This window comes from Squalius cephalus, assembly GCF_949319135.1.
Source record: "Squalius cephalus genome assembly, chromosome: 4".
Taxonomy (NCBI): domain Eukaryota; kingdom Metazoa; phylum Chordata; class Actinopteri; order Cypriniformes; family Leuciscidae; genus Squalius; species Squalius cephalus.
In genome coordinates, this window is record NC_137125.1 from 52,730,656 (window position 1) to 52,754,230 (window position 23,575).

Genomic DNA, 23,575 nt, shown 5'->3' on the forward strand with positions numbered 1-23,575 from the left:
GTGGATCTGATGCATCGCTGAACATGGAGGACACAAGAAACTGAGAGTAAAGTGAAATAAACAACAGATGAGGAAGAAAAAGGGATTAAGTGAGATAGGAAGAAGAGAAGTAAAGTGTGTAAAAATATGAGAATGGAGGAGAGACAGGGAGTGATGGCATGTTACCTACTATTTTTTAGATAAAGAAGTTTATGTAAGCATAAAATTCCCCAATGATCAACACTTGGCAACAAAGAGCACACTGGGTCAGATACTGTATACAACCATGTTCTAAAATTGATCTTCTATTTTTAGTCTGATGAATGCAATGGAACTTCCTTTGTGTCGCATTATTTGATCAGAACAACAACGTTTTTATACAAAACTTTGTAATGCTTAACAACGATCTGTTAATAACAGAACTGGACACTAAAATTTCAAGACACGAGGTCATGTGACAAATGTCGCATACTATTGTCTGAAACTAAATATGCATACTTCACTACTATATAGTATGTGAAAGAGTATGTCTGAATAAAACATTCATTCATTCATAAAACAGCAGGCAAAAAGTACCTGGATGACCTACTATTTCCAGCGAGAAATAGTGCTATCCCATGAGGCTTTCGTGAATAGCAGTGAAGCGACGCAACTGACGCTGGAAGGTCATATTACACTGACAACATGACGGATGTAGTGTGTCCATATTACATTACATTTTTTTTTACGTTCATGAATTAAGTACTTATTCAAAAGAAGTACAAAAGCCATTGTGTTGCATTCTGTTTCACATAATAAAAATAAAAAAATATTTCAATACAAATTACATTTGTAATTACAAAAATAATAGCATTATGTAATATGTAGTATGCTAGTTGTTCATTCTGCACACAGCCGTTGAGCTCGTCTGTATCTCTGCACACCAGGAGACACACACGCTGGAGGGAGGAATGCTAAACTTCTCCTTTGGGATTAATAACATCTACACAGTCAGCTGTAGATCAGTCTGTGTGTTTTTAAGGCAGTTAATGTGACTTAAGGAGCCTCAGAACCATCGGTCTGTGACGTATATCAGGTCATACATGTGTGTGTTTTGAAGCATCAGTGCATAAGGCCACCCTCAGGTGGCTCCTGACTCATATAAACGGCTGACATTTAGTGCAGAGCCCGGAGGTGAGTGGTGCGCTTTCATATACTCACATGTCCTCCGGCATCCAATGAAGCAGCACCTTCACCTTCCCAGAATCCTCCTTTCGCCTGGCAATCACCTGCTCAATTGCACACAATGAAAAGCTGTATGAGAACTCCTTTATGGGTTAAAGCCATGCTACATCTACTGGCTGTGTGCTTGTAAAAGAAACTGATGCATGCTGGTTAAATGGGACAGTTTTCATGGGGTTTTGGGATCAGCAAGCGAGGATGTGAAGAGGAGGGCCCGTGCAGCTCATTAACAGTTTAATTAAAGACACAGGGGAGCCGTGGCGCAGACAAGACGCTACTGGAGCGTGAGAGCCAAGCAAGTCCCGACTCGAGCTTGATGGCTATGGAAAGCAGTCATGCTGATGACTAGTATATACAAAGAAGAAACGCTTTCTCATGATTCAGCAATTCAAGACAGAATCTACACACATTTCTCTAAGAACAAGTATATTTTCTATACTAAAGACATGGGCTGCATTTGAAATGTAACACTAGTGAAGAATATGAAGTTGGCTGGTTGTATTTAAATGTATTGCCTAGGGGTGTAACAATATATCGTGTCACAATATATCGCAATACAAAAATGCAACAATATGTATCGTGGATAGTTCACCCAAAATAAAAATTAAAGTTTTCAGAGTCAGTACTACATTAAACTACATATATAATATGTTGAATATAATGTATAATAATGGGGGAATATTAGTGGGTCCTGATAATGCTTATGTTATAAGTCTTATATTACCAGTAAAAAGTGGCCTACATTATTTCAAATATATCGAGCCAGTGACAGAGTGCAAGCATATTCATCTAAAATAATTCTGTATTTTCAGGTTCAGAAGCATGAATATATTTATTCTGGTGTCACCGCCTATTCATTTACACCCACAATGTTATATCAAATTTAGCATTTAATCAACAGTACATTTTTTCTTAACCTTTTATTATATGTCTTGGAGTATCGCAATAATATCGTATCGCGAGTTCAGTATCGTGATATGTATCGAATCGTGAAATTAGGGTATCGTTACACCCCTAGTATTGCCATATCAGCTTTTCAGGCTATTAAATTGAAGATACAGATTCAACGAACAATATAATAAACACAAACATTTAATAAAATTAAACTTTCAATAATTTTTTTTTTTTTTTTTACTTGTAATATTTTTTTCCAGGCCCTTTAAAGTTTTCCCAGATAAAACTTATCCCTACAGTGCTTGCTGTGCAGTATATACTGCGAACAGGCTACTATTAAAAAAAAAAAGCATGTGAAGCAATATGCAATAAAAAAAAAAAAGAGCTCACTGTGTAATGTACAATGTGTACAGCAGAAATAGTCTGCTAGTGATCCAGCTTGCTTAAGGACGTGAAGTGTGTGTACCCACCGTACTGTGAAACACGACGCTGTGGCCCTTGCCCTGGCTCTCAATATGGGTCGCCAGATTGAGGCAAATGGCACGATGACGGATTGCATCCATGGTCTGAGCGTCAAAAAAGTCGTGAGGTCGCGCTGGTGGGAGGAAACAGACTGGAGTTAGAGAGAAGGAGTTCTGAAATGGAGCTGAATACGGATTAAAGATCAAAGATACACTGACACTTACGCAACGACCGTCGCCGTTTGTACTTGAGTTTCCTCCGTTTGTTGATGCCCGCTTTGGAAGGCGACTCTTCCTTCACCTTGGTTTGGCTAGAGAGTTTGGAGGAATTCTGGGAGCTGAAGTGGGTTGGCACATGGCGCGCTAGCCCCCCCTGGGAGGCGAAGGTGGCATTGCAACCGCCCACCACACACTTCACAGAGAGAGAGAACGGTCAGAGTAATTACAGTAAATGAAAAACCGGTATAGGGTTATAATTACAGGTTGAGTACTGTGGATAGCATTTTTATTGCAAAGCCAAACAAAAATATAGCAGTATGCAAAACGTTATACTAGTATTACAGTATGAACACAAAGGGTGTATCTTGCAAAAAAGATAGACCTTACGTGATGTTTCACCAATTATTTTTCTTAAATTATATTTAAAAAAAAAGAATTAAATACAGTAGTCAATATTTGAAGTGAATCAAAACCTTTCATCAGAGTCATACATGAATCTTGAACAATACCTGTTCTTATGGTAGGACTTTTTTGGTCCAATGTTGACTACTGTATTATGAATTCAATTAAAACAAATATTTGCATGTGTCTGTGCAAAGAAGAGGCTGACCTTGAAAGGTTTGTCTCCGCTGTGTGACAGCATGTGTCTCTGGAGCCAACTTTGACTGGTGGATGGTGTGTTATACACCTTACAGCCTTTCCAAAGACACACGAAAACCTGCGGGAAACAGGTGTGCAAACAGTGAGCAATGTAAGAATTTCACTCTGTCCATCAAAAGCATACGCCTCAAAAAGAAAACCTGAGAAAATATATTTTTGATACATCATGTTTTGTAGTACATAAAGCATGCACACACACACACACACACACACACACTGACCCCGCCGCGCTGTCCGTCCACGTGCAGTCCGCGGATGTGTTCGGCGAGGTCCGGGCTGGTGTTGAACAGCATGTGGCACTGATCCCAGCAGCAGGGGTAAGATGAGCCCTTGGTGGAAGAGGAAGAAGCCCCACCGTGACCGTTCATCATAGCTGGAGTAGAACGACCACTGGAAGCGATGCTCTCCATGTCCATGAGAGTACTGCTGATACTGAAACACACATACATATATAGGTAAGGTGCAACAATATTTGTTTTGCTGCCTGATATGACAGAAAACCTGGACTTTATACAATTATTGGTGTGTCAAAAGCATTTTAAATGCCCTTTTCATAATATTTTCTGGATTAAATCCCATTGTAGCGTTGATTAGTCGCTAAAAAAATATCCTTTTTAGTTCATCTGTATGCACAACACTGGCCCTAAAACACACACACACACTAGATGTGATGGATATAAAGAGATTAAAAGTGATGTCTTGTGGCATCGATAAGCAGTACAACACTAAATAAAAATGGGGAAAGTTATATTGAGTAGCACGACTAATTTAGAAACTTAATCTCAATTTTTGATGCAAAATCAGCATTGCAGCGCCCACGTTATGAACCATGAGTCTTCGTGAGCGGTAAATGAGGCCAGTGCCATGGGGTGAGCACCTAACCGTGGCACACAAACGCTGTAACAGTAAGCTCTTGAGCGGGGGGGGGGGGGGGGGGGGTGCAGCTGTGCAGTGTGGGAGAGGACAGCGGTAAACTACCACAGTAAAGCCCCATGAACTCCAGTGATTGTGACTGAATGACTCCTGAGGGGAGAGGAGGGGCTCACACACACTTCCATCTGTTGGTTCCTTTCAGACTTCACTGCCCACAACTGACGCTAAATCCCAGGATGTGCCAGAGAACAGGATTCTGGGTAATCACAGAGACAAACTCCAACTGCCAGTCTGACTACCGATGAAGTGATAAAGTGTTTACATCTGCAAAACCCACCGGTACGGCAATGATTTTTTGCTGAAAATGGATTTTTACATTTTCTGAAGAATGCACAATTGCACATAAATGGTGCAGACACTAAAATGTAATATTAGCATTATTATTCCCACGATTATGATAACAATAGTGATGCTTGACCTAAGATTCTAGAATGAAATGCATGAATATGAGACTTACTAGCATAGACTGGGTTAGTAAACAGTGAATTTTGAGTGGCAGGCGTGACAGGTCTGGCATATGAAAGACATTAGCTTCAGTTTTCTTCTGCAAGCTGTGGCCGTCTCGCTCAGCGCTGCACTCATGTGACAGACTACAAAGGGTGTTAAAAGTAACCTCCACACACACATAGATCACTTGGTCCAGCTGGCTGATCAATGTACACTGAGAATCTAATTCAGAAAACTGTGCCAAAACCTGCTTAAGTGGACAAGGAAACAATGAACACCTGCTTTTACTCAAACGTCCCATCCAGTGGAGTTCCCCTTCGCCAGATCTCTCAAAACTCATTTGCTCTTTCACACATTTAAACTGGCACTGGTGTTTGGCATCACTGACACTAAACCTTGATGAGTTCTAGAGCTTAACAACACAAATGTTGGTCTGTTCCTCACATGAAGCTTATCATGTGACTTGGAATACAGTGCTCATGTCATTTGGGATATTTGTACTCAGCCCACAAAGAAACAGCATCTCTTTAACAGTATGAAAAAGGCACTTTTATGCAAAACTATTGATAAAACTTTACAATAAGGTCCCATTACTTAATGCATTAACGAACATTAACAATGAGCAATATTTCTGTTAGTTAAAGGGATAGTTCGGCCAAAAATGATATTTAACCCATGATTTACTCACCCTCAAGCCGTTCGAGATGCATATCTCAATCTTTTTTCAGACGAACACATTTTCAGTTATTTTAGAAAATGTCTTAGATCTTTCAGTGGTTATAATGTGAAGCTATGGGGTCCACCTCCTTCAAGTCCCAAAATGTCCTACGTCACGACGCTTCCTACACTACGTCCTACATCATACACCAGCATCCATCTCCGTGAATGCGCGTCGACCGCTACCGGAAGCCAGTTATTTTCATTTATAAAGTTTTAAATATGTATATTTTTACGACAAAACCGCACGGATTACCCTCAGAAGGCCTTCGTTTATCCCCCTGGAGCCGGATGGATTACTTTTGTGAAGGATGCATGCACATTTTGGGACTTAAAGGAGGTGGACCCCATAACTTCACATTATAACCACTGAAAGATCTAAGACATTTTCTAAAATAACTGAAAATGTGTTCGTCTGAAAAATGATTGACATACACATCTCGAACGGCTTGAGGGTGAGTAAATCATGGGTTAAATATCATTTTTGGCCGAACTATCCCTTTAATACAACTGTTCATTATTAGTTACATAACATCAACAGACACAACTTTTGATTAACAGTGTATACTGAAATGAACAGATTAATAAATGCTTTAGAAGTATTTTCATTTGTTAGTTAACATTAACTAATGTTAATAAATGACTAAACTATGAGCTAAATGACGAAACCATTTATCAATATGACTTGTGACGAATAACCCGGGCTACTTGAAGATAATGAACGTTTCCAAAAGCTACAGTATAAAGGCATGACTTCATATCTTCTTATCTGTCAGTTGTCGTGCGGTCTGGGTCATACTCTCCCAGATGTCCCGCACAGAACTTACATTCAGCCCCTCCAGCTGGCCGAACAGCAGGGCTCAGCGCCTCCACTCGCATTTAAGAGCTTTATTCCCACCAAAAGCTCCACAAAAACAGCACGTCTGGCACAGAGCAGGGATTCCCATCCACACACACATTCCCTCGTTCTCCTGCCTCCACCGCTGGGCTGACCTGATACATTGTGCTCACTGTGATTCGTTCCACCGTGCCTGCAGATCCTCTACGGAGCTTTCCCATGTGCTGTGAGTGAGCCAGGCCGTCTACAGCACACTCCAAGCCCCACGGAGGATGAGGAATACATATTCTCCTGCCTTTAGAGTACTGCGAATAATAATAGAGCCAGCCTAGTGGGCTGAGTGCCACTAAACACTCGCACAACCGCACCCATGTCATCCTGGGAATGTGGAAAGATGGCTAAAGATCTCATGGGTCGGAGTGTAAAACCAGTTCAAAACATTCGGTTTGATAAGGAAGAGTCACAAAACCAGGCCGACGTCAACTTCCGGAGAAAATCCAGCAAAAATACTGATTTAACTGTGATGACAGTATCACATGAGAACACAACGTGAACTGAATAATCACACTATTATCTTATGCTTTATAAATAAAGCAACTTTTTTCAAACTAATAAAGTTTGCAACATCCACACGCTATTGAACTGAACTGAACTGAACCACTCGGGCTGAATAACGACACTATTGTCTGAATCAAACTTGTTTCATAATTGATTAACTGAATCACTAAACTGAATAATGACATTACAGATAATCTCTTTAATAAATAATAAGTTTGCATTATTAATTCTGTTACTTTCCTGTTTATTACTGTGACGCTGCTCTTGAAATCAATTCTATTGTACAAAAGTGCTTGACAAATAACTGAATGCGATAAGCTTTAATAGTTCTGGAATGGCTAAACATTTCACTTTCATTGGATCTTTCTTCCATCCATCTTTCTTTCATTCTGACTATCATCTCCTTTTGTGTTTCTGTGAGTTAAAGACATTTGAAGGAGTTTGAGGAGCAGGATTACCGCTGTGAACAAACAAACTCTGGGATAATGAGTTACTGCGGTGCCAAGAGACTCCGAAATATGGTTCAAATACACCTGGGATTGTTGACAGATTGATGTTTTTCCATGGCCAAAGCCAATACAGAGCTACGGCCTGTTCACATCAAGAACAATAAATATAAAAAATAAAGAACATATCGCTCTGTAAAGTGCATACTTTTGTTGTTTGCCGCTTTAAATGGTTAGTTCACCCAAAAATGAAAATTCTGTCAGTAATTACTCACCCTCATGTTGTTCCAACCCCGTAAGACTTTCGTTCATCTTCAGAACACAAATGAAGATATTTTTGATTAAAATTTGAGAGCTGTCTCACACCTTCATAGGCTTCTCTGTAATCAAAACTTGCCGGCCCAGAAAGTTAGTAAAGACATCGTTAAAATAAAGTGACTACAGTGGCTCAACCTTAAGTTTATCAAGCGACTAGAATACTTTTTGTGCACAAAAACAACCAAAAATAACGACTTTGTTCAACTCTTCATTTTCTTCTGTGATCCTCTGAGTGAGTTCACGTAGTGTAACAGCGCAGCGCTTCTGGGTTGTACGTCAGAACGGAGGCTCACTATTGGCTAGGGCTGGGAATCACTGGGTACTTCACGATACGATACGATACATTGTTCACGATACCGATAATATCACGATATGGCGATACTGCGATAATCGATATATTATCAGTAATAACTCACAATATATCATGTTTTAAGAAATAAAAAGATTTCTTTTTTAATTAGGAAAATGAATCTCCATTTATATTTTTGGATGAAACACAAAAACAACTTGTGTCTTATCAGTTGCAACAAAACAGTCACAGACACTATTTTTGTTTTGCTCGCAGAGGATTTTTTTCACTCGGGAGAAATCGAGTGGAATCGGTGATGCTCGCATGGTCGCGGCTCGCAGCGTGTGAGAGGAATTACAAGCCGAGCCAACACGTTACGAGCACCTCCCGACAATTTTTAAACATGTTTAAAAAATTCGGGGAGTCGGCCCGATTTTCACCAGCTGTCCCCTATTGCCAAATCATACACAACCACGTCGATGGGGCTATACCTCAGTGGCAGCAACCATACAGCGTGCGCATACACTGTCACTGTCACACACACACTTTTCTCTCTCTCTCTCTCTCTTAAGTTTTTATGTTGAAAGGAATGGCTACTGTTCTCTGCTTTTCAACAAATCATTTGCACACACATTTATGTCATTTTTCTATCTGAAGCTTTGCCTGCATTTGCCTGTCTCTGTGTTTAGCGCGAAAGCCCATGTGATTGCTGCCGGCTCAGGATAAAATTCATGCAGGACAGTCGTGCCGTGTACCAGCTGCTTTGACGCGATTATCAGTTAAACTGACTCGCAACGTGTGCAATATCTCACGAGTCACGACCTCCCGAGTGTCCGAACTCGCACCGTGTGCGCCCGCCCTAACGGCTTTTAAGATCGATACTTGGCAAGAGCGCATCGAGAATCGATCGCGGGAGTAAATATCGCGAGATATCGCCATATCGATATTTTGGCGCATCCCTACTATTGGCCAGCATCACACACATGACCAGCGTCGGCCAATAGTGAGCCTCCGTTCTGACGTACAACCCAGAAGTTACACTACGTGAACTCACTCAGAGGAACACAGAGGAAAATGAAGAGTTGAACAAAGTTGTTATTTTTGGTTGTTTTTGCGCACAAAAAGTATTTTCGTCGCTTGATAAACTTAAGGTTGAGCCACTGTAGTCACTTGGACTATTTTAACGATGTCTTTACTAACTTTTCTGGGATGGCAGATCTCGATTACAGAGAAGCCTATGGAGGAGTGAGACAGCTCTCAGATTTCATCAAAAATATCTTGGTGTGTGCTGAAGATGAACGAAAGTCTTACGGGGTTGGAACAACATGAGGAAGAGTAATTTAGTCATTTTTGGGTGAACTAACCCTTTAAATGCTGAAGCTGAATTCTGATTGGCTGTCAATGTTTTTATCATTCATCATCTGGAAAAAACGAATCGCTCTGAAAGTGATTCCAACGAAATCGTTCCTCTGTGTCGTTATCGTTATATTTTTGGTGTGAACTCGGCTATTCTTTTACATTTACAACGATTTTCAGAACAATATCTTTATCGTTACAGTTATCGTCCTAGCTGTGGATGGGCCTTTATACAGTTGTCCAAGTAAATTCACAACCAATTTTTATGTCTTTTTGGAGGGTTTCTAAAGAAAGACGCCCAACAACAGTTCTTGCAGGCGAAGTAACTTATAAAATGAGTGTTGTTTCTATAATTACTCGACTTCTTTGCAATTTTCAGTGAGATAAATGAAGCTTAAATACATAAGCAACCATTTAGATTGCAAAACAACTCTGCATGAATAAAACTAATAATAGCAATGAGAAGAGATTGCACTTTTGATTGTTAATATGCTCACTACTTTAAGCATCCAATAAATGATATACAGAAACAATTTTAATGGTTTCATTTCTGCTTTTTGACATTAGACATGAACCCAAATTTACTCATGTCTGATATGACATAGCCTACACAATATTTTTAAGTGTGTATGACAACTGATTTGCAGAATAGATATTATTTATTGCATTTCTGCTTTTAGAACATGGTAATAAACGTCCAATAGACTACACTTTACTCCTTACTAATAATAATTATGTTATTTATGCCATTTGTTTTGTGATCCTTTCTAATTGTTCAGCCACACATTTCTCGCTTGAGAGAGTGGAGTAATGATCTAAACAGCGCGCGAAAGGCGTGATTTATCAGCAGAACTAATATTAAATGATTCGGATGATGGGTTCACACACACACACACACACCTGTCCTCCGAGTCCATGCGGCTGAGCGGTTCTCCGTCCGACGACGAGCTCATCATCTCCAGACTCGCGCGCCTCTTCAATCCTCCGCCGGCGCCGCTGCTGTTTTTCTCCGCCGGTGAAGACGCGTTTTCATCCCCTCTTTGTTCTCCTTTCATCCGCTCCACCGTCCCGTCTGCGCTACCGGGGCTCTTCTGCGGCTCTTTCTCCGGCTCCGCTTCCGTCTCGACATCCTCGTCGTTACCGCCATCTCCCCGCGTGGTTTCCATCGGGCTTTGTTCGGTAGACTGGTGTCCGTTGAGCTTCTCGTCCATCTGCGCTCCGTCCATCTTAACGGCCGGTTCCGGATCGGCGGCGCGCAGGCCCGACTCGCTCCCATCGCCGTTTTGTTCGCTCGGGTTCGCCGACTCTTGCTCGGAACCGTCAGAAGTCGTCGAAGCCATCGGGTTCCGCTCGTGTGCGTGCGGTCTGGCCGGGTTTAAGCGACGGGAAACGGGTGAAACGCGGAGACTTTCGGCAACCGGACGGATCGTGGAACTGGAGGTTGATCGGGGACGCGCGGGGAGGAGCGAGCGTGACGTCAGCGCTTATTATGAGTGCCTCCACGTGCTCGCAACACCAAATATCCAAAATGAAGTGGAAAAGTTTTAATTATTTAATGTCTGACTGACATTGTAATATTGCTCATTTTCATTCAAAATGAGGCCTTAATCTTAAAATCATTTTATGTTTATTTACCCTCGACACCATTAAGGAATAGATGTGTTATAAAATACTTTTGAGATGCAAATCTATATTTCCGTCGTTATTTGAACGTTTATTCGAAAATATGGTTAAATAAAAAACAAAAATAAGCATTTTAATAACATTAGTCTAGATTCATTAATTTTGTCGTAAAAATTATGTTTTCTGAAACGGGTATCAAGATATATAATCTAATTAAAAGGCTGAAAATATAATATTTACGATATATTTTCACTATTGAAAATAATGTTGTACATTCACAACGTATTCACGATTTTTGTACGCGATGGTTACACCACGTGACATCTAATTAAAATGTTTGTAGAAATAGTTGATATTTAATAGTATAGAAATAATGTTACTATAACATGTGTGAGGAGAATATGTGTTAGTAAATAAATAAACCCGTGTGATAAGATTAAACTCCAGCGGAAGTGTTGATGATTTAAGAATCATGTTTTTATCTGATTCCGGTCTTGTTGCTGGCATCTGCAGTTTTTCTCAGGTGGGGGGGTTCCAGATTCACAATCAGTGGCGTGTTTACCGCATTACTACATGATTCTAGTTAAAAACTGGAAAATATCATGAGTCATTTAAACCTTTTAAAACGTCCCTTCATGGAAATCACCACTAGATGGCGTCAGTTTCCTGTTGATAGGATTTTACACACTGGAATCAAAATCCAGATCCTCAGTTTTTCATGCAAATCATGTATTGCTTGCGATTCGAGGCCAAAACTAATTTTCACAACATTTTCGATCATTATTACTGAACATTTATGAAACACTCAGCATTAGAAAGCATGTTTTACATATCACGACCAGCAGAGGGCGCCATCAGTCATATTGTGTTGCAATACCGCATCCAACCACCAGATGGTGCCAAAACACCGAGTTAATTAGGTGTTTAATTAACACTGATGATTTTACATTTCATCATTATTCGTGGAATTATTCCATTATTCTTGCTTTGGATAATATGCATACATCAATAAATGTAATGGATGTACAGGTCACACTTGATTAATTGACACACATAACAGCGTCAATTTCAAAATGACTGAGATAGCCAATCAAATTTAATCATGCGGGCAGAAGCGAATTTCAAATATTGAGCAGCACAACTGTTTCCAACATTGATAAATCATCATTAGAATGATTTCTGAAGGGTCATGTGACTCTGAAGACTGGAGTAATGATGCTGAAAATTACAGTTTACTATTATATTCACACAGAAAACAGTTCTTTTTAATTGTAATAATATTTCACATTACATTTTTGTCTGTATTATAAGTGGCAGTGCATGAAAAAAAAACCAATGATGTTGTGCAAACTCTCATAATCAGAGGAAAAAAGGAATCAAACGCTCTTGGCATATATAAGAACATCAACATTTATTTCACATGATATAAAACAGATGAAATATGAACATTTGCATATTGACTCTGATACATAACCTCTTCTGCATCTCCGCTCTGCACATTGTATGGTGTACAGTATATACATCATGGACTTTACAGTTTATACATTAAAGTGAAACACCAAACCCTGCTTATTGCTTTTTTTTTTTCAACTGTTTTAAAACGGTCACTTCTCATGTGCTAAAGCCAAAACTCTGTAATACTCTTCTTTAAACTGTAATACTCTGTACTCTTCTCTCTATTTAAATATATCTCAGCCATAGAAAAATAAAACGCAAGCTGGAACATTCATGAGTGTGTCGGGAAACAGTGTGGTGGCTATTGCGAACTATCCAACATACAGATCATTTACAAATCCTGTCGATCGGCACCTTTACATCGTTTATACACAAATCGTTTGATATCAAAAAAGAAACGATGGGTGTCGTTACAGTGCAAAAGATATGAGTACTAAAATCGTGTCGAGAACACTGGGTAAAACCGGGAGCGATTGATTAAAATCCATATAAAACAAGCGAACGATGAACGCAACCCTTGAGGGAAGTGAGCTTGTGTTTATGGGCTCTACTTCCTGTTTGTAGTGAGTCTGGGTGCTGTGATACGTCAGAATAGCACCTGCTCACACATTACACTCAATCTAACAGAAGAAACTCAAGAGAAGAGTAGCAATATAAATAATCAGCACTAGAAATCAATCCTTTCCCCGTGGGTTGAACTAAGGCCTGGACGTCGCTGTGTTCGTGTGAGTCAGCTGATGCTGATGATGATGATGATGATGAAGATGATGATGTGGGACGTCCCCTCACATGCTGCGGTTCACTGATGACGGTGGAGGGGCTGCTGGACACACAAAATCACATTTTACACACTTGCATGTATTAATGCAGAGCGCTGCACATCACATGCGGACAAAATATATAATCGTGGTCATGGATTAAAAACTCGTTCTCTCGTTTTAGTAAATTGTGCACACAATATAATAATTCATTCCCTTGTTTTACTGAATCATGCACACAATATTATAATTAGATTCCCTCGTTTTATTCAATCTTGTGCACATTATAAAAATTCGTTCACTCGTTTTACTGAATCGTGCACACAATATTATAATTAGTTCCCTCGTTTTATGAAATCGTGCACACAATATAATCATTTGTTCCCTCGTTTTATTCAATCGTGCACAATATAATAATTTGTTCCCTCGTTTTATTCAATCTTGTTCACAATATAATAATTTGTTCCCTCGTTTTATTCAATCTTGTTCACAATATAATAATTCGTTCCCTCGTTTTATTCAATCTTGTTCACAATATAATAATTCGTTCCCTCGTTTTATTCAATCTTGTTCACAATATTATAATTCGTTCCCTCGTTTTATTCAATCTTGTTCACAATATAATAATTCGTTCCCTCGTTTTATTCAATCTTGTTCACAATATAATAATTCGTTCCCTCGTTTTATTCAATCTTGTTCACAATATAATAATTTGTTCCCTCGTTTTATTCAATCTTGTTCACAATATAATAATTCGTTCCCTCGTTTTATTCAATCTTGTTCACAATATAATAATTCGTTCCCTCGTTTTATTCAATCTTGTTCACAATATAATAATTCGTTCCCTCGTTTTATTCAATCTTGTTCACAATATTATAATTCGTTCCCTCGTTTTATTCAATCGTGCACACAATATTATAATTCGTTCCCTCATTTTATTCAATCTTGTTCACAATATTATAATTCGTTCCCTCGTTTTATTCAATCGTGCACACAATATTATAATTCGTTCCCTCGTTTTATTCAATCGTGCACACAATATTATAATTCGTTCCCTCGTTTTATTCAATCGTGCACACAATATTATAATTCGTTCCCTCGTTTTATTCAATCTTTTTCACAATATAATAATTTGTTCCCTCGTTTTATTCAATCTTGTTCACAATATTATAATTCGTTCCCTCGTTTTATTCAATCTTGTTCACAATATTATAATTCGTTCCCTCGTTTTATTCAATCTTGTTCACAATATAATAATTCGTTCCCTCGTTTTATTCAATCGTGCACACAATATTATAATTCGTTCCCTCGTTTTATTCAATCTTGTTCACAATATAATAATTAGTTCCCTCGTTTTATTCAATCTTTTTCACAATATAATAATTAGTTCCCTCGTTTTATTCAATCTTGTTCACAATATTATAATTCGTTCCCTCATTTTATTCAATCTTGTTCACAATATTATAATTCGTTCCCTCGTTTTATTCAATCTTGTTCACAATATAATAATTCGTTCCCTCGTTTTATTCAATCGTGCACACAATATTATAATTCGTTCCCTCGTTTTATTCAATCTTGTTCACAATATTATAATTCGTTCCCTCGTTTTATTCAATCTTGTTCACAATATAATAATTCGTTCCCTCGTTTTATTCAATCGTGCACACAATATTATAATTCGTTCCCTCGTTTTATTCAATCGTGCACACAATATTATAATTCGTTCCCTCATTTTATTCAATCTTGTTCACAATATTATAATTCGTTCCCTCATTTTATTCAATCTTGTTCACAATATTATAATTTGTTCCCTCGTTTTATTCAATCGTGCACACAATATTATAATTCGTTCCCTCATTTTATTCAATCTTGTTCACAATATTATAATTCGTTCCCTCGTTTTATTCAATCTTGTTCACAATATAATAATTCGTTCCCTCGTTTTATTCAATCGTGCACACAATATTATAATTCGTTCCCTCGTTTTATTCAATCTTGTTCACAATATTATAATTCGTTCCCTCGTTTTATTCAATCTTGTTCACAATATAATAATTCGTTCCCTCGTTTTATTCAATCGTGCACACAATATTATAATTCGTTCCCTCGTTTTATTCAATCTTGTTCACAATATTATAATTCGTTCCCTCATTTTATTCAATCTTGTTCACAATATAATAATTCGTTCCCTCGTTTTATTCAATCTTGTTCACAATATAATAATTTGTTCACTCGTTTTACTGAATCCTGTGCACATTATAATTCGTTCCCTCGTTTTATTCAATCTTGTTCACAATATAATAATTCGTTCCCTCGTTTTACTGAATCATGCACACAATATAATAATTAGATTGCCTCGTTTTATTCAATCTTGTGCACAATATAATCATTTGTTCCCTCGTTTTATTAAATCTTGCTCACAATATATTAATTCGTTCCCTCGTTTTATTCAATCTTGTTCACAATATAATAATTCGTTCCCTCGTTTTATTCAATCTTGTGCACAATATAATTAGTTCCCTCATTTTACTGAATCATGCACACAATATAATAACTCGTTCCCTCGTTTTATTAAATCTTGTGCACAATATGATAGTTAGTTCCCTCGTTTTATGAAATCATGCACACAAAATAATTCATTCCCTCATTTTACTGAATCATGTGCACAATATAATAATTTGTTCCCTCATTTACTAAATGGTGCACATGATATATATATATAAGAGTGTGTGAGCGTCTGATCATGTGCAGCGGCGTCTGAATGACTCTTAATTGCACTGTTCATTAGTGAAGCTTTATGCTCACTGAGACTCTAATGAACTCTAGTTGGGAGGCTAATTACTGCTTCATTTGAGAGGATCCTTCATTTTCCTAGGAGAACAGACAGATTATTACACACACACACTCACACTTGTATTTATGATGCAGTGAAACCCTGCGCACTGAGACAAAGCCCTCAGAAAACATCTCCTGTAAGCTGCTGTGAAACACACACACTGATTTTATGAGAAATATCATAAAGATAAGCTACTAACTGAGACCACTGTATATAAAGCAGATGCTAGTGTCCATTCTGACCGTCTGTAGTGAAGTGAGCGAGACTGCTGTGTGTGTGTGTGTGTGTGTGTGTGTGTGTCTCTTACTCGTCCATCTCTCCTCTCACACACACATGAAGTGAGATCCGTCCGTCAGCTGTGGGGGGGAGGGAGGAGGCGGGGGGGAGGAGGAGGAGCTTGGAGATTGGGGCGGAGTCGACACACTGTTCACTGCAAAACACACAGCGCATGCAGACACACAGACACACACACACACAGGCCAGCCGGTTAATAATCACACACTGACACATTCAAGCAGGGAACTAAATCAACACTTCCTCTTCACAACCGCTTCGTTTTAGTGAATCAAAAATATATACTGGACATGCTGGTTATTTTTTGATTCACTAAAATACACAGCAGGTTTAGCGTTTGGTGCAGAGAGTTATATTTAAAATGTAAATATTTAAATCAATATAGAATTAATGTATATATAATTTAATATATGATTCACTAAAATAAAATACAAAAAAACTAAAAGGTTTAGTGTTAGTAGTACCGGCTTTCGGTGCCCAGAGGACTATGAAGAATTAATACATATAAGAATATATAAAATGTACACATATTTATATTTAGATATTCATTTAAAATTATACCAGTGTTACTTTTGTATCATTGAGAAAAAGGTTTTATTTCATTTTAATTTTAGTTAAAAGTTTTAGTAATTTTCTTGTATGTTTTTGACATTTTTTTAAAATGTATATATAGTTTTTATACATTTTTATTTTAGTTATTTTAGTACATTTTAGTGTACTACTATAAAAAAATATAGCATTGACAACTAGCTGATATAAAATATGTTTTTATTTTTGTACATTTATATTTTATTTCAGTTAACGTTGGATGTTTGAAGTAACAAAAATGTTTTGTATTGTTTCAGTTTTAGTTAACTATAATAACCTGATATATACATATATAAATTAAGATATACATTTATAATTTTATATATATATAATATTTATATATAATTTAATAAATAAATATATACATTAATATATGATTTCCTGAAATCAAACAGACTAAAAAGCTTCTAGAACACACAAATCCACAGCAGTGTTAGTGGCAGCAGGACTCATGGGAAGGTTTGAGGGGGAGGAAGGTCTTTCGACCCAGAGCGTTTGATTCCAGTTTAATGGAGTGAATCAGAGCTAAAGCTCGACTTCAGTACGAGAGCACACCTGACATCAGCGTGCCGTGTTTGCTATTGGTCAGCTCATAGGACACGTCCTGCTCTTGACTGGAGGGCTTCTCGTCCTCCTCATCCTCCTCTTCCTCGGTGCCCACGCGTACCATGACAGCCGTCTGCAAGCTGACACACACACAACGGAGAGTGGTGAGCACTGCTGTTATGAAGCGCTGTGTGTGTGTGTGTGTGTGTGTGTGTGTGAAGTGAGTCACACCTGTTCTGTGTGGCCAGACTCCTGCGAAACTCCAGCGGACTCAAACGCTTCGGTTTCTCAGACTCCGACTCGCCCTCGTTCAGCGTCACGCTCTTCAGAAGAGACTCTTTAATGGATGCCGATCGGGACATGGGCAGTTTCTCCTGTGTAGAGACACAAACCCACGAAATAAACTCTCATACTGGACCGAAGCACCATTCACAGGGACCCTACAGAGTGGTCACTGCTCCCTAAACACCTAGCAAGGGATATTTAGATATTTAGAAATTTCCCTTTCATACTTCAAGGATTTCCTGTTCTTGGAAAAGTTTATTTTGGTAATCGAGTAATCGGACAATTATTTTGACAAATATTCATATTTAAAACTTTCTAAAGTAAAATAACTAGCTTCCGACCAAACGAACATACGCAGTCTACTCACACCTAAAGCGCAACTTGTGACGTCAGAAGTAGCGTATAGTGTGTCATACGTAGCGTAAATATCAGCAGTGCGTCGCATTACTCGCGTAAGTTGCTCTTTAGACTTGAGCTGAATCCGTATGTTTGGCTGGAAGCTAGTTATTTTACTTTAGAAAGTTTTAAATATGGATATTTTTCTCACACAAACGCTTCGCTTCAGAAGGCCTTTATTAACCCCCCAGAGCAGTGTGGAGTTCGTTTATAATGGATGAATGCACTTTTATGAGCTTCAAACTTCCACTGCCAATATAAAGCTCGGAAGCGTCAGGGTGTTAAAAATGAATTTAACTCCGATTCGATTGTATTCGTCTGAAAGAAGGAAGTCATATGCACCTAGGATGACTTGAGGGCGAGTAAATCATGGGGTAATTTTCATTTTAACTACTGTGAACTACTCCTTTAAGCAAGTGAGCATGAGACGCTCCACGCATGTAGATGATACCAGTTCGTGTGGAGCAGCATTTACTGTGAGCGCAGCCACTCTGAGACGCACGTAACACATGCGTGTAAATAATTAAAGCACATATATATTAAACCCACAGGACATATTTATTTAAAGGGGTGGTATAATACCCTTTTCACAAGATGTCAAATAAGTCTTTGATGTCCCCAGAGTGTGTATGTGCAGTTTTAGCTCAAAATACCCCACATATATTTTTATATAGCATGTTAAAATTGTCACTTTTTGAGGGTGAGCAAAAACGCACCATTTTTGTGTCTGTTCCTTTAAATGCAAATGAGCTGCTGCTCCCGGCGCAGTGGGCGGAGCTTCAAGAGCTTGTGTGTGTTTGTGTGTTAGCGACTCCGATTACCTCACACAGACACACACTGAAAAACTTTTAGCCTTTTATGTTCAAACTAAAGTCAAGACAATGATGGAGACTCAAGAAGAAGTGACAACATGTAGAAGCAACAGAACATTTCTGAATGGTTAGTTGGTGAATTTATGTAACTTATGTGTAGTTATCTTCTAGTCATTGATTAGCATATTCTGTCTTGATAATCTATAAATCGTGTTCAGGGGGCGGGGTTTATGTAAATTCTACGGTTAGTGATGTCACTAACCCGGGAGGAATGTTGTGTAGTTTCTACCAGCCGTTTGTTGTAGTCCTTAAAAAGTGATTTCTTTAAAAGCAAATATCTCCCTTTGCTTTGAACTTTGAGCGTTGTAACTTTGCAGATGTTGTTTATGCTCAAACAGCAACATTACACACTAACTAAAGTTAGAAAAGTCAAATCATAATCAACCACCCCTTTAATTGAATCCCAGACTTGGTGAATTCACAACATCACTTTACTGTAATATAGTTTTTAAACAGTTTAAATATATCATGCAGCCTTAGAAACCGGTCTAATAATGCGGGTCATGGATTCTCGTACGTGGAATGCGCCACTTCCGGTATTTTACGGGTTACTCGACACGGATGAATTGCAATCAAGGATTTATATATTTTTTTAAATCAAGTACTCAAATTTAATCGAGGAATCGTGACAGCCCTAATATGTACCTTGTTCTCCACGTTGGCATTTCCGGAATCCACATCATGAGTTTCCCTGCAGTTCTCTTCCGCATCAGTGGGTTTCCCAGCCGTCCGCTCTCGCTCCCGATCCTCAGGCGACGGGTCCCTGCGCTCGTCCTGCTCATCCGGAGAGATCACCGGGCTCTTCTTACGCGTCTGAGGGAACAAACACTCACCGTTAAAACCCAGCAGCACACACACACACACACACACACACACACAGAAGAGGAAGCCATAAACACACACTGTCGGACAGGAACGCAGCGAGCCGGAAAACTGTAAAGTGCACCGCTGTAGGGAATCATTAAGAGCTCGATTCATCCAGTGATGAGTCACTTTGAATTACAGCGCCGTTCCACAAACTTCTAATGGCGGAGCAGGTTTATGAGAGCAAGAGCCCTCCGGACCAGATGCATGATGGGAATGTGATGTGTCCTGTGGTTTTAGAGCGGGTTCACTCGAGTGAGGCGGTGCAGGTCGTGGCCGAGCATTTATAAATCTCAGATGATACCGTGAACTAACCAAACACAATGTGTCCAGTGTAGGGCTGGACCCGAATATTCGTTCGGTGGGTTGGTATTCGATTTGAAAATTTGACATTCGAATATTGTTGTTGTTTTTTTGTTGTTTTTTTCACACCTGGGATCCCCCGCGAAACGGTTCTCATTCGCGCTTGAATAAGGCCGGCGATACACTGGCTGCGTGGCGTGAGCGTTTTTATTTCGGCTCCCATGTTAACAGGTTGGAGTTTGCACACTGCCTGCGTGAGACACGCGTCTCAGGCGCGGCTCGAGACACGCAGAAAACGCCTGCAATGCTAGAAATAGAACCGACGCCTAAAAGTGTTCCAGCAATGGGAGTGTTCTCTGGCTAGAGCGCAGAACAGCGGAGTGTGTGTGGACCGAAGTGCATGCCTGAGCTTGTGTTTTGGGTTAAGCTGCATTGCTTTGACATTGTGGAAAATAGAAAAATAGAAACAAAATGTATTAGCCTTTTTACCCGTTATTATCAATCTAAATTAATCTCGTTTTTAAGTTAACTTAATTTCGTTTTTCTTTATTTAAATTTAGTTTTTCTTTATTTAAATTTCGTTTTTTCTTTATTTAAATTTCGTTTTTCTTTATTTAAATCTACCCTTTACTGTGTCAGTAATTTGTTAGTCAGAAAAATATTAGACTACCTTAAGTATTGCTTAAGTTAACAGACCTGTGTCAGTGTGTGTGCGTTTTATAGCACTAGTGCAGTGTCAGTTCTCGGACGCCGCTTCCCGCTCGCGCTGTTCTGTAGTTTACTAAAAGTTTATTAATTCTGAATGTGTCGCGTCTCGCGTGTGCATCTATATTGCACCAAATGCAACAATGCACTCCCTTGTGAAGTCGATTGGATGAACGGTTCTCGAAATAATAAAAATGCAAACGGACATACCGACACATAGAGATTCCTGCCTTTATTAGAGAGAAGAATATGTTCAGCCCCCTCTCTCCGAATATTCGATGTTCATTACTACCGAAGCTTCAAAGCTCAAAAAATGGTATTCGGACCAGCCCTAGTCCAGTGTCATCGTATGGTCCTCAGCGTGAAAAAGCAACGCAAAGCGACACAATTGCAGATAATCTGATGTTTAATAAACAGCAAAGAGGTGAAGGATTTTAGACAGCAATGTGCCAAAAAACAACTAATGTTGCAGATATGCAAGCTTATTTTTAAGATAGATAGATAGATAGATAGATAGATAGATAGATAGATAGATAGATAGATAGATAGATAGATAGATAGATAGATAGATAGATAGATAGATAGATGATGGTATTTTTGTCTGGTTTCCAGTCCAAATATCAAAAAATTCTTAAATCAAGATGCATTTACTAGATAAGTCAAATTAGATAAGATATCGTGTCTTGTTTTCCGGGGGAATTAATCAAAATTAAGTGAGTTTTTGCTTAAAACAAGCAAAATTATCTGTCCATGGGGTAAGAAAAATAATCTTAATTCAAACAGAAACAAGATTATTTTTCTTACCCCATGGACAGATAATTTGTTAATAATTTGCACTTGTTTTAAGCAAAAACTCACTTTATTTTGATCTATTTCCCCAGAAAACAAGACACAATATCTTATGGCATTTTACTACTTTAGTAAATGCATCTTGATTTAAGAATTTTTTTGATATTTGGACTGGAAACAAGACAAAAATACAGAGAGGGGAATCTTACAAAACATGCATAGAGTTGGGTCTCAAGTCGAACTCGTATTACGACATCTGGTGAATACCACTTGATCAGATCTAGTTTTAAGAGCGATTAAATGTCTGTTTGAAACTTCCGGATGAATTTCATTTAGCTTATTATTCTCGCACGTGCTCCACTCCTCTTGCCACTTATCCAATATATAGCAATTAATAATCGGTCTGATATGTGAGGGAGATACTTGACATTCATTAACAGCATTGAGATGCAGATGTTGGCACCTGTAGGGTGTAGTAGGGGTTGTCTTTAGTGAAGGAGAGGCTGCGTGACAGTGAGCCGTCTTCTCTTCTTCGTTCACGCAGCGCCCCCTGCTGGTGTCGTCTGATTCGCTCCATCTGCTCCTCCACACTCATGCGTGTTCGGCCCACCTCTGCAGCGCCGCTCATGTGCTCCACTGCGCTGCGGGGACGGTCCTGCGGGTAAGACTACACATGCGCATATTATATATGCATTAACAGATATATTCAAACAAATATGAATATAAAGTATTAAGCACAAACTCTATATATATATATATTCAACCAAAACCATCAAAAAATTATGTAATGATTTAATAATGTAATATTAAATTATACATTTTAATCTGTCAAATTAAATTACATGTATAGATATATTTAAAACAACAAACAGAATAATGATTTAATAATGTATAATATTAAATTATATATTATATTACACATTATATTAAATATATTAAATTATTAGTTATATTAAATTATTAAATTACATTGTATCCAATTTCACACACACACACACACACACACACACACACACACATATAAAAAATATACAAAATCAAAAATTCATATACAAATATTACTATAAAAATTTATAAATTAAATAACACACATACACACACACACGTTCAAATTTTTTTTTAAATTATCAATGAATCAGGATTCAGAAATGAATAGAAATTAAGAATTTATCTGAAATAGAAATCTTTTGTAACATTATAAATTTGTTTACTGTCACTTTATATTTAATGCATCCTTGCTGAATAAAAGTATGAATTTGTATTAATTTAAAAATATTCTTACTGACCCCAAACTTTTGCACAGTAGTGTTTAATGTTACATAAGCCTTTTGTTTTAGATAAATGCTGTTCTTCTGACCTTTCTATTAATCAAAGAATCCTGAGAACTCTTTTCAACATTGATGATAATAATAAATGTTTGTTGAGCATCAAATCATCATATTAGAATGATTTCTGAAGGATCATGTGACACTGAAGACTGGAGTAATGATGCTGATAACATTTTTAAATATATTCACATAGGAAACATTAAATTGTAATAATATTTCACAATATTACTGTTTTTGCTGTTTTAGATCAAATAAATGCAGCCTTGGTGAGCAGAAGAGATTCTTTCAAAAACATTAACAAAAATTTAAACGTTTGAACGGAAGTGTACATGTATATATTTCTAAGATGATAACCAGACACTCAAGTCATGTGACACCTGTGAAGCAAACTATTATTAGAAATGTTTATTGATGTGTGCAGAATGCCTCAGCCAGGGTTGCCAAGTTCACGGTGTTCACGGGTTCATTTGTTTCCCGCGGGTTAAAGGTTTGACATAGTGCATAAACTGTATTTGAATGAAATGCTTGTTTTTAAATATCTTACATTCCACCATTGATAAAACTGTGCTAGATGATGAGGTTTATGAGGGAGGGGCC

The 23,575-nt window shown here is 38.2% G+C and overlaps 2 protein-coding genes across 30 annotated transcripts in view; both read right to left on the minus strand.

The window, feature by feature from the left end:
- aebp2 (AE binding protein 2) overlaps positions 1-10,823 on the minus strand; it is a 62,026-nt gene extending 51,203 nt beyond the window's left edge. For 4 of the 7 annotated variants that reach the window (XM_079870037.1, XM_079870038.1, XM_079870036.1 and 1 more), the window contains exons 1-6: positions 10,237-10,822; positions 3,656-3,866; positions 3,385-3,492; positions 2,781-2,967; positions 2,565-2,689; positions 1,180-1,247 (exon numbers count right to left, since the gene is read on the minus strand). In XM_079870037.1, the coding sequence (XP_079726163.1) occupies positions 1,180-1,247; positions 2,565-2,689; positions 2,781-2,967; positions 3,385-3,492; positions 3,656-3,866; positions 10,237-10,676 (1,139 nt within the window). In that variant the 5' untranslated portion in view covers positions 10,677-10,822. Of the gene's footprint in view, positions 1-1,179; positions 1,248-2,564; positions 2,690-2,780; positions 2,968-3,384; positions 3,493-3,655; positions 3,867-10,236 lie in introns of all 7 variants that reach the window. The other 3 variants (XM_079870040.1, XM_079870041.1, XM_079870035.1) reach the window with 2 other exon arrangements.
- Positions 10,824-12,345: 1,522 nt separating this feature from the next.
- The window catches only part of plekha5 (pleckstrin homology domain containing, family A member 5), a 157,919-nt gene continuing 146,689 nt past the window's right edge, over positions 12,346-23,575 (minus strand). For 8 of the 23 annotated variants that reach the window (XM_079870075.1, XM_079870077.1, XM_079870073.1 and 5 more), the window contains 5 exons: positions 22,114-22,317; positions 19,635-19,802; positions 17,668-17,810; positions 17,446-17,576; positions 12,346-13,234 (listed from right to left, as the gene is read on the minus strand). In XM_079870075.1, the coding sequence (XP_079726201.1) occupies positions 13,200-13,234; positions 17,446-17,576; positions 17,668-17,810; positions 19,635-19,802; positions 22,114-22,317 (681 nt within the window). In that variant the 3' untranslated portion in view covers positions 12,346-13,199. Of the gene's footprint in view, positions 13,238-16,315; positions 16,439-17,445; positions 17,577-17,667; positions 17,811-19,634; positions 19,803-22,113; positions 22,318-23,575 lie in introns of all 23 variants that reach the window. The other 15 variants (XM_079870074.1, XM_079870057.1, XM_079870076.1 and 12 more) reach the window with 3 other exon arrangements.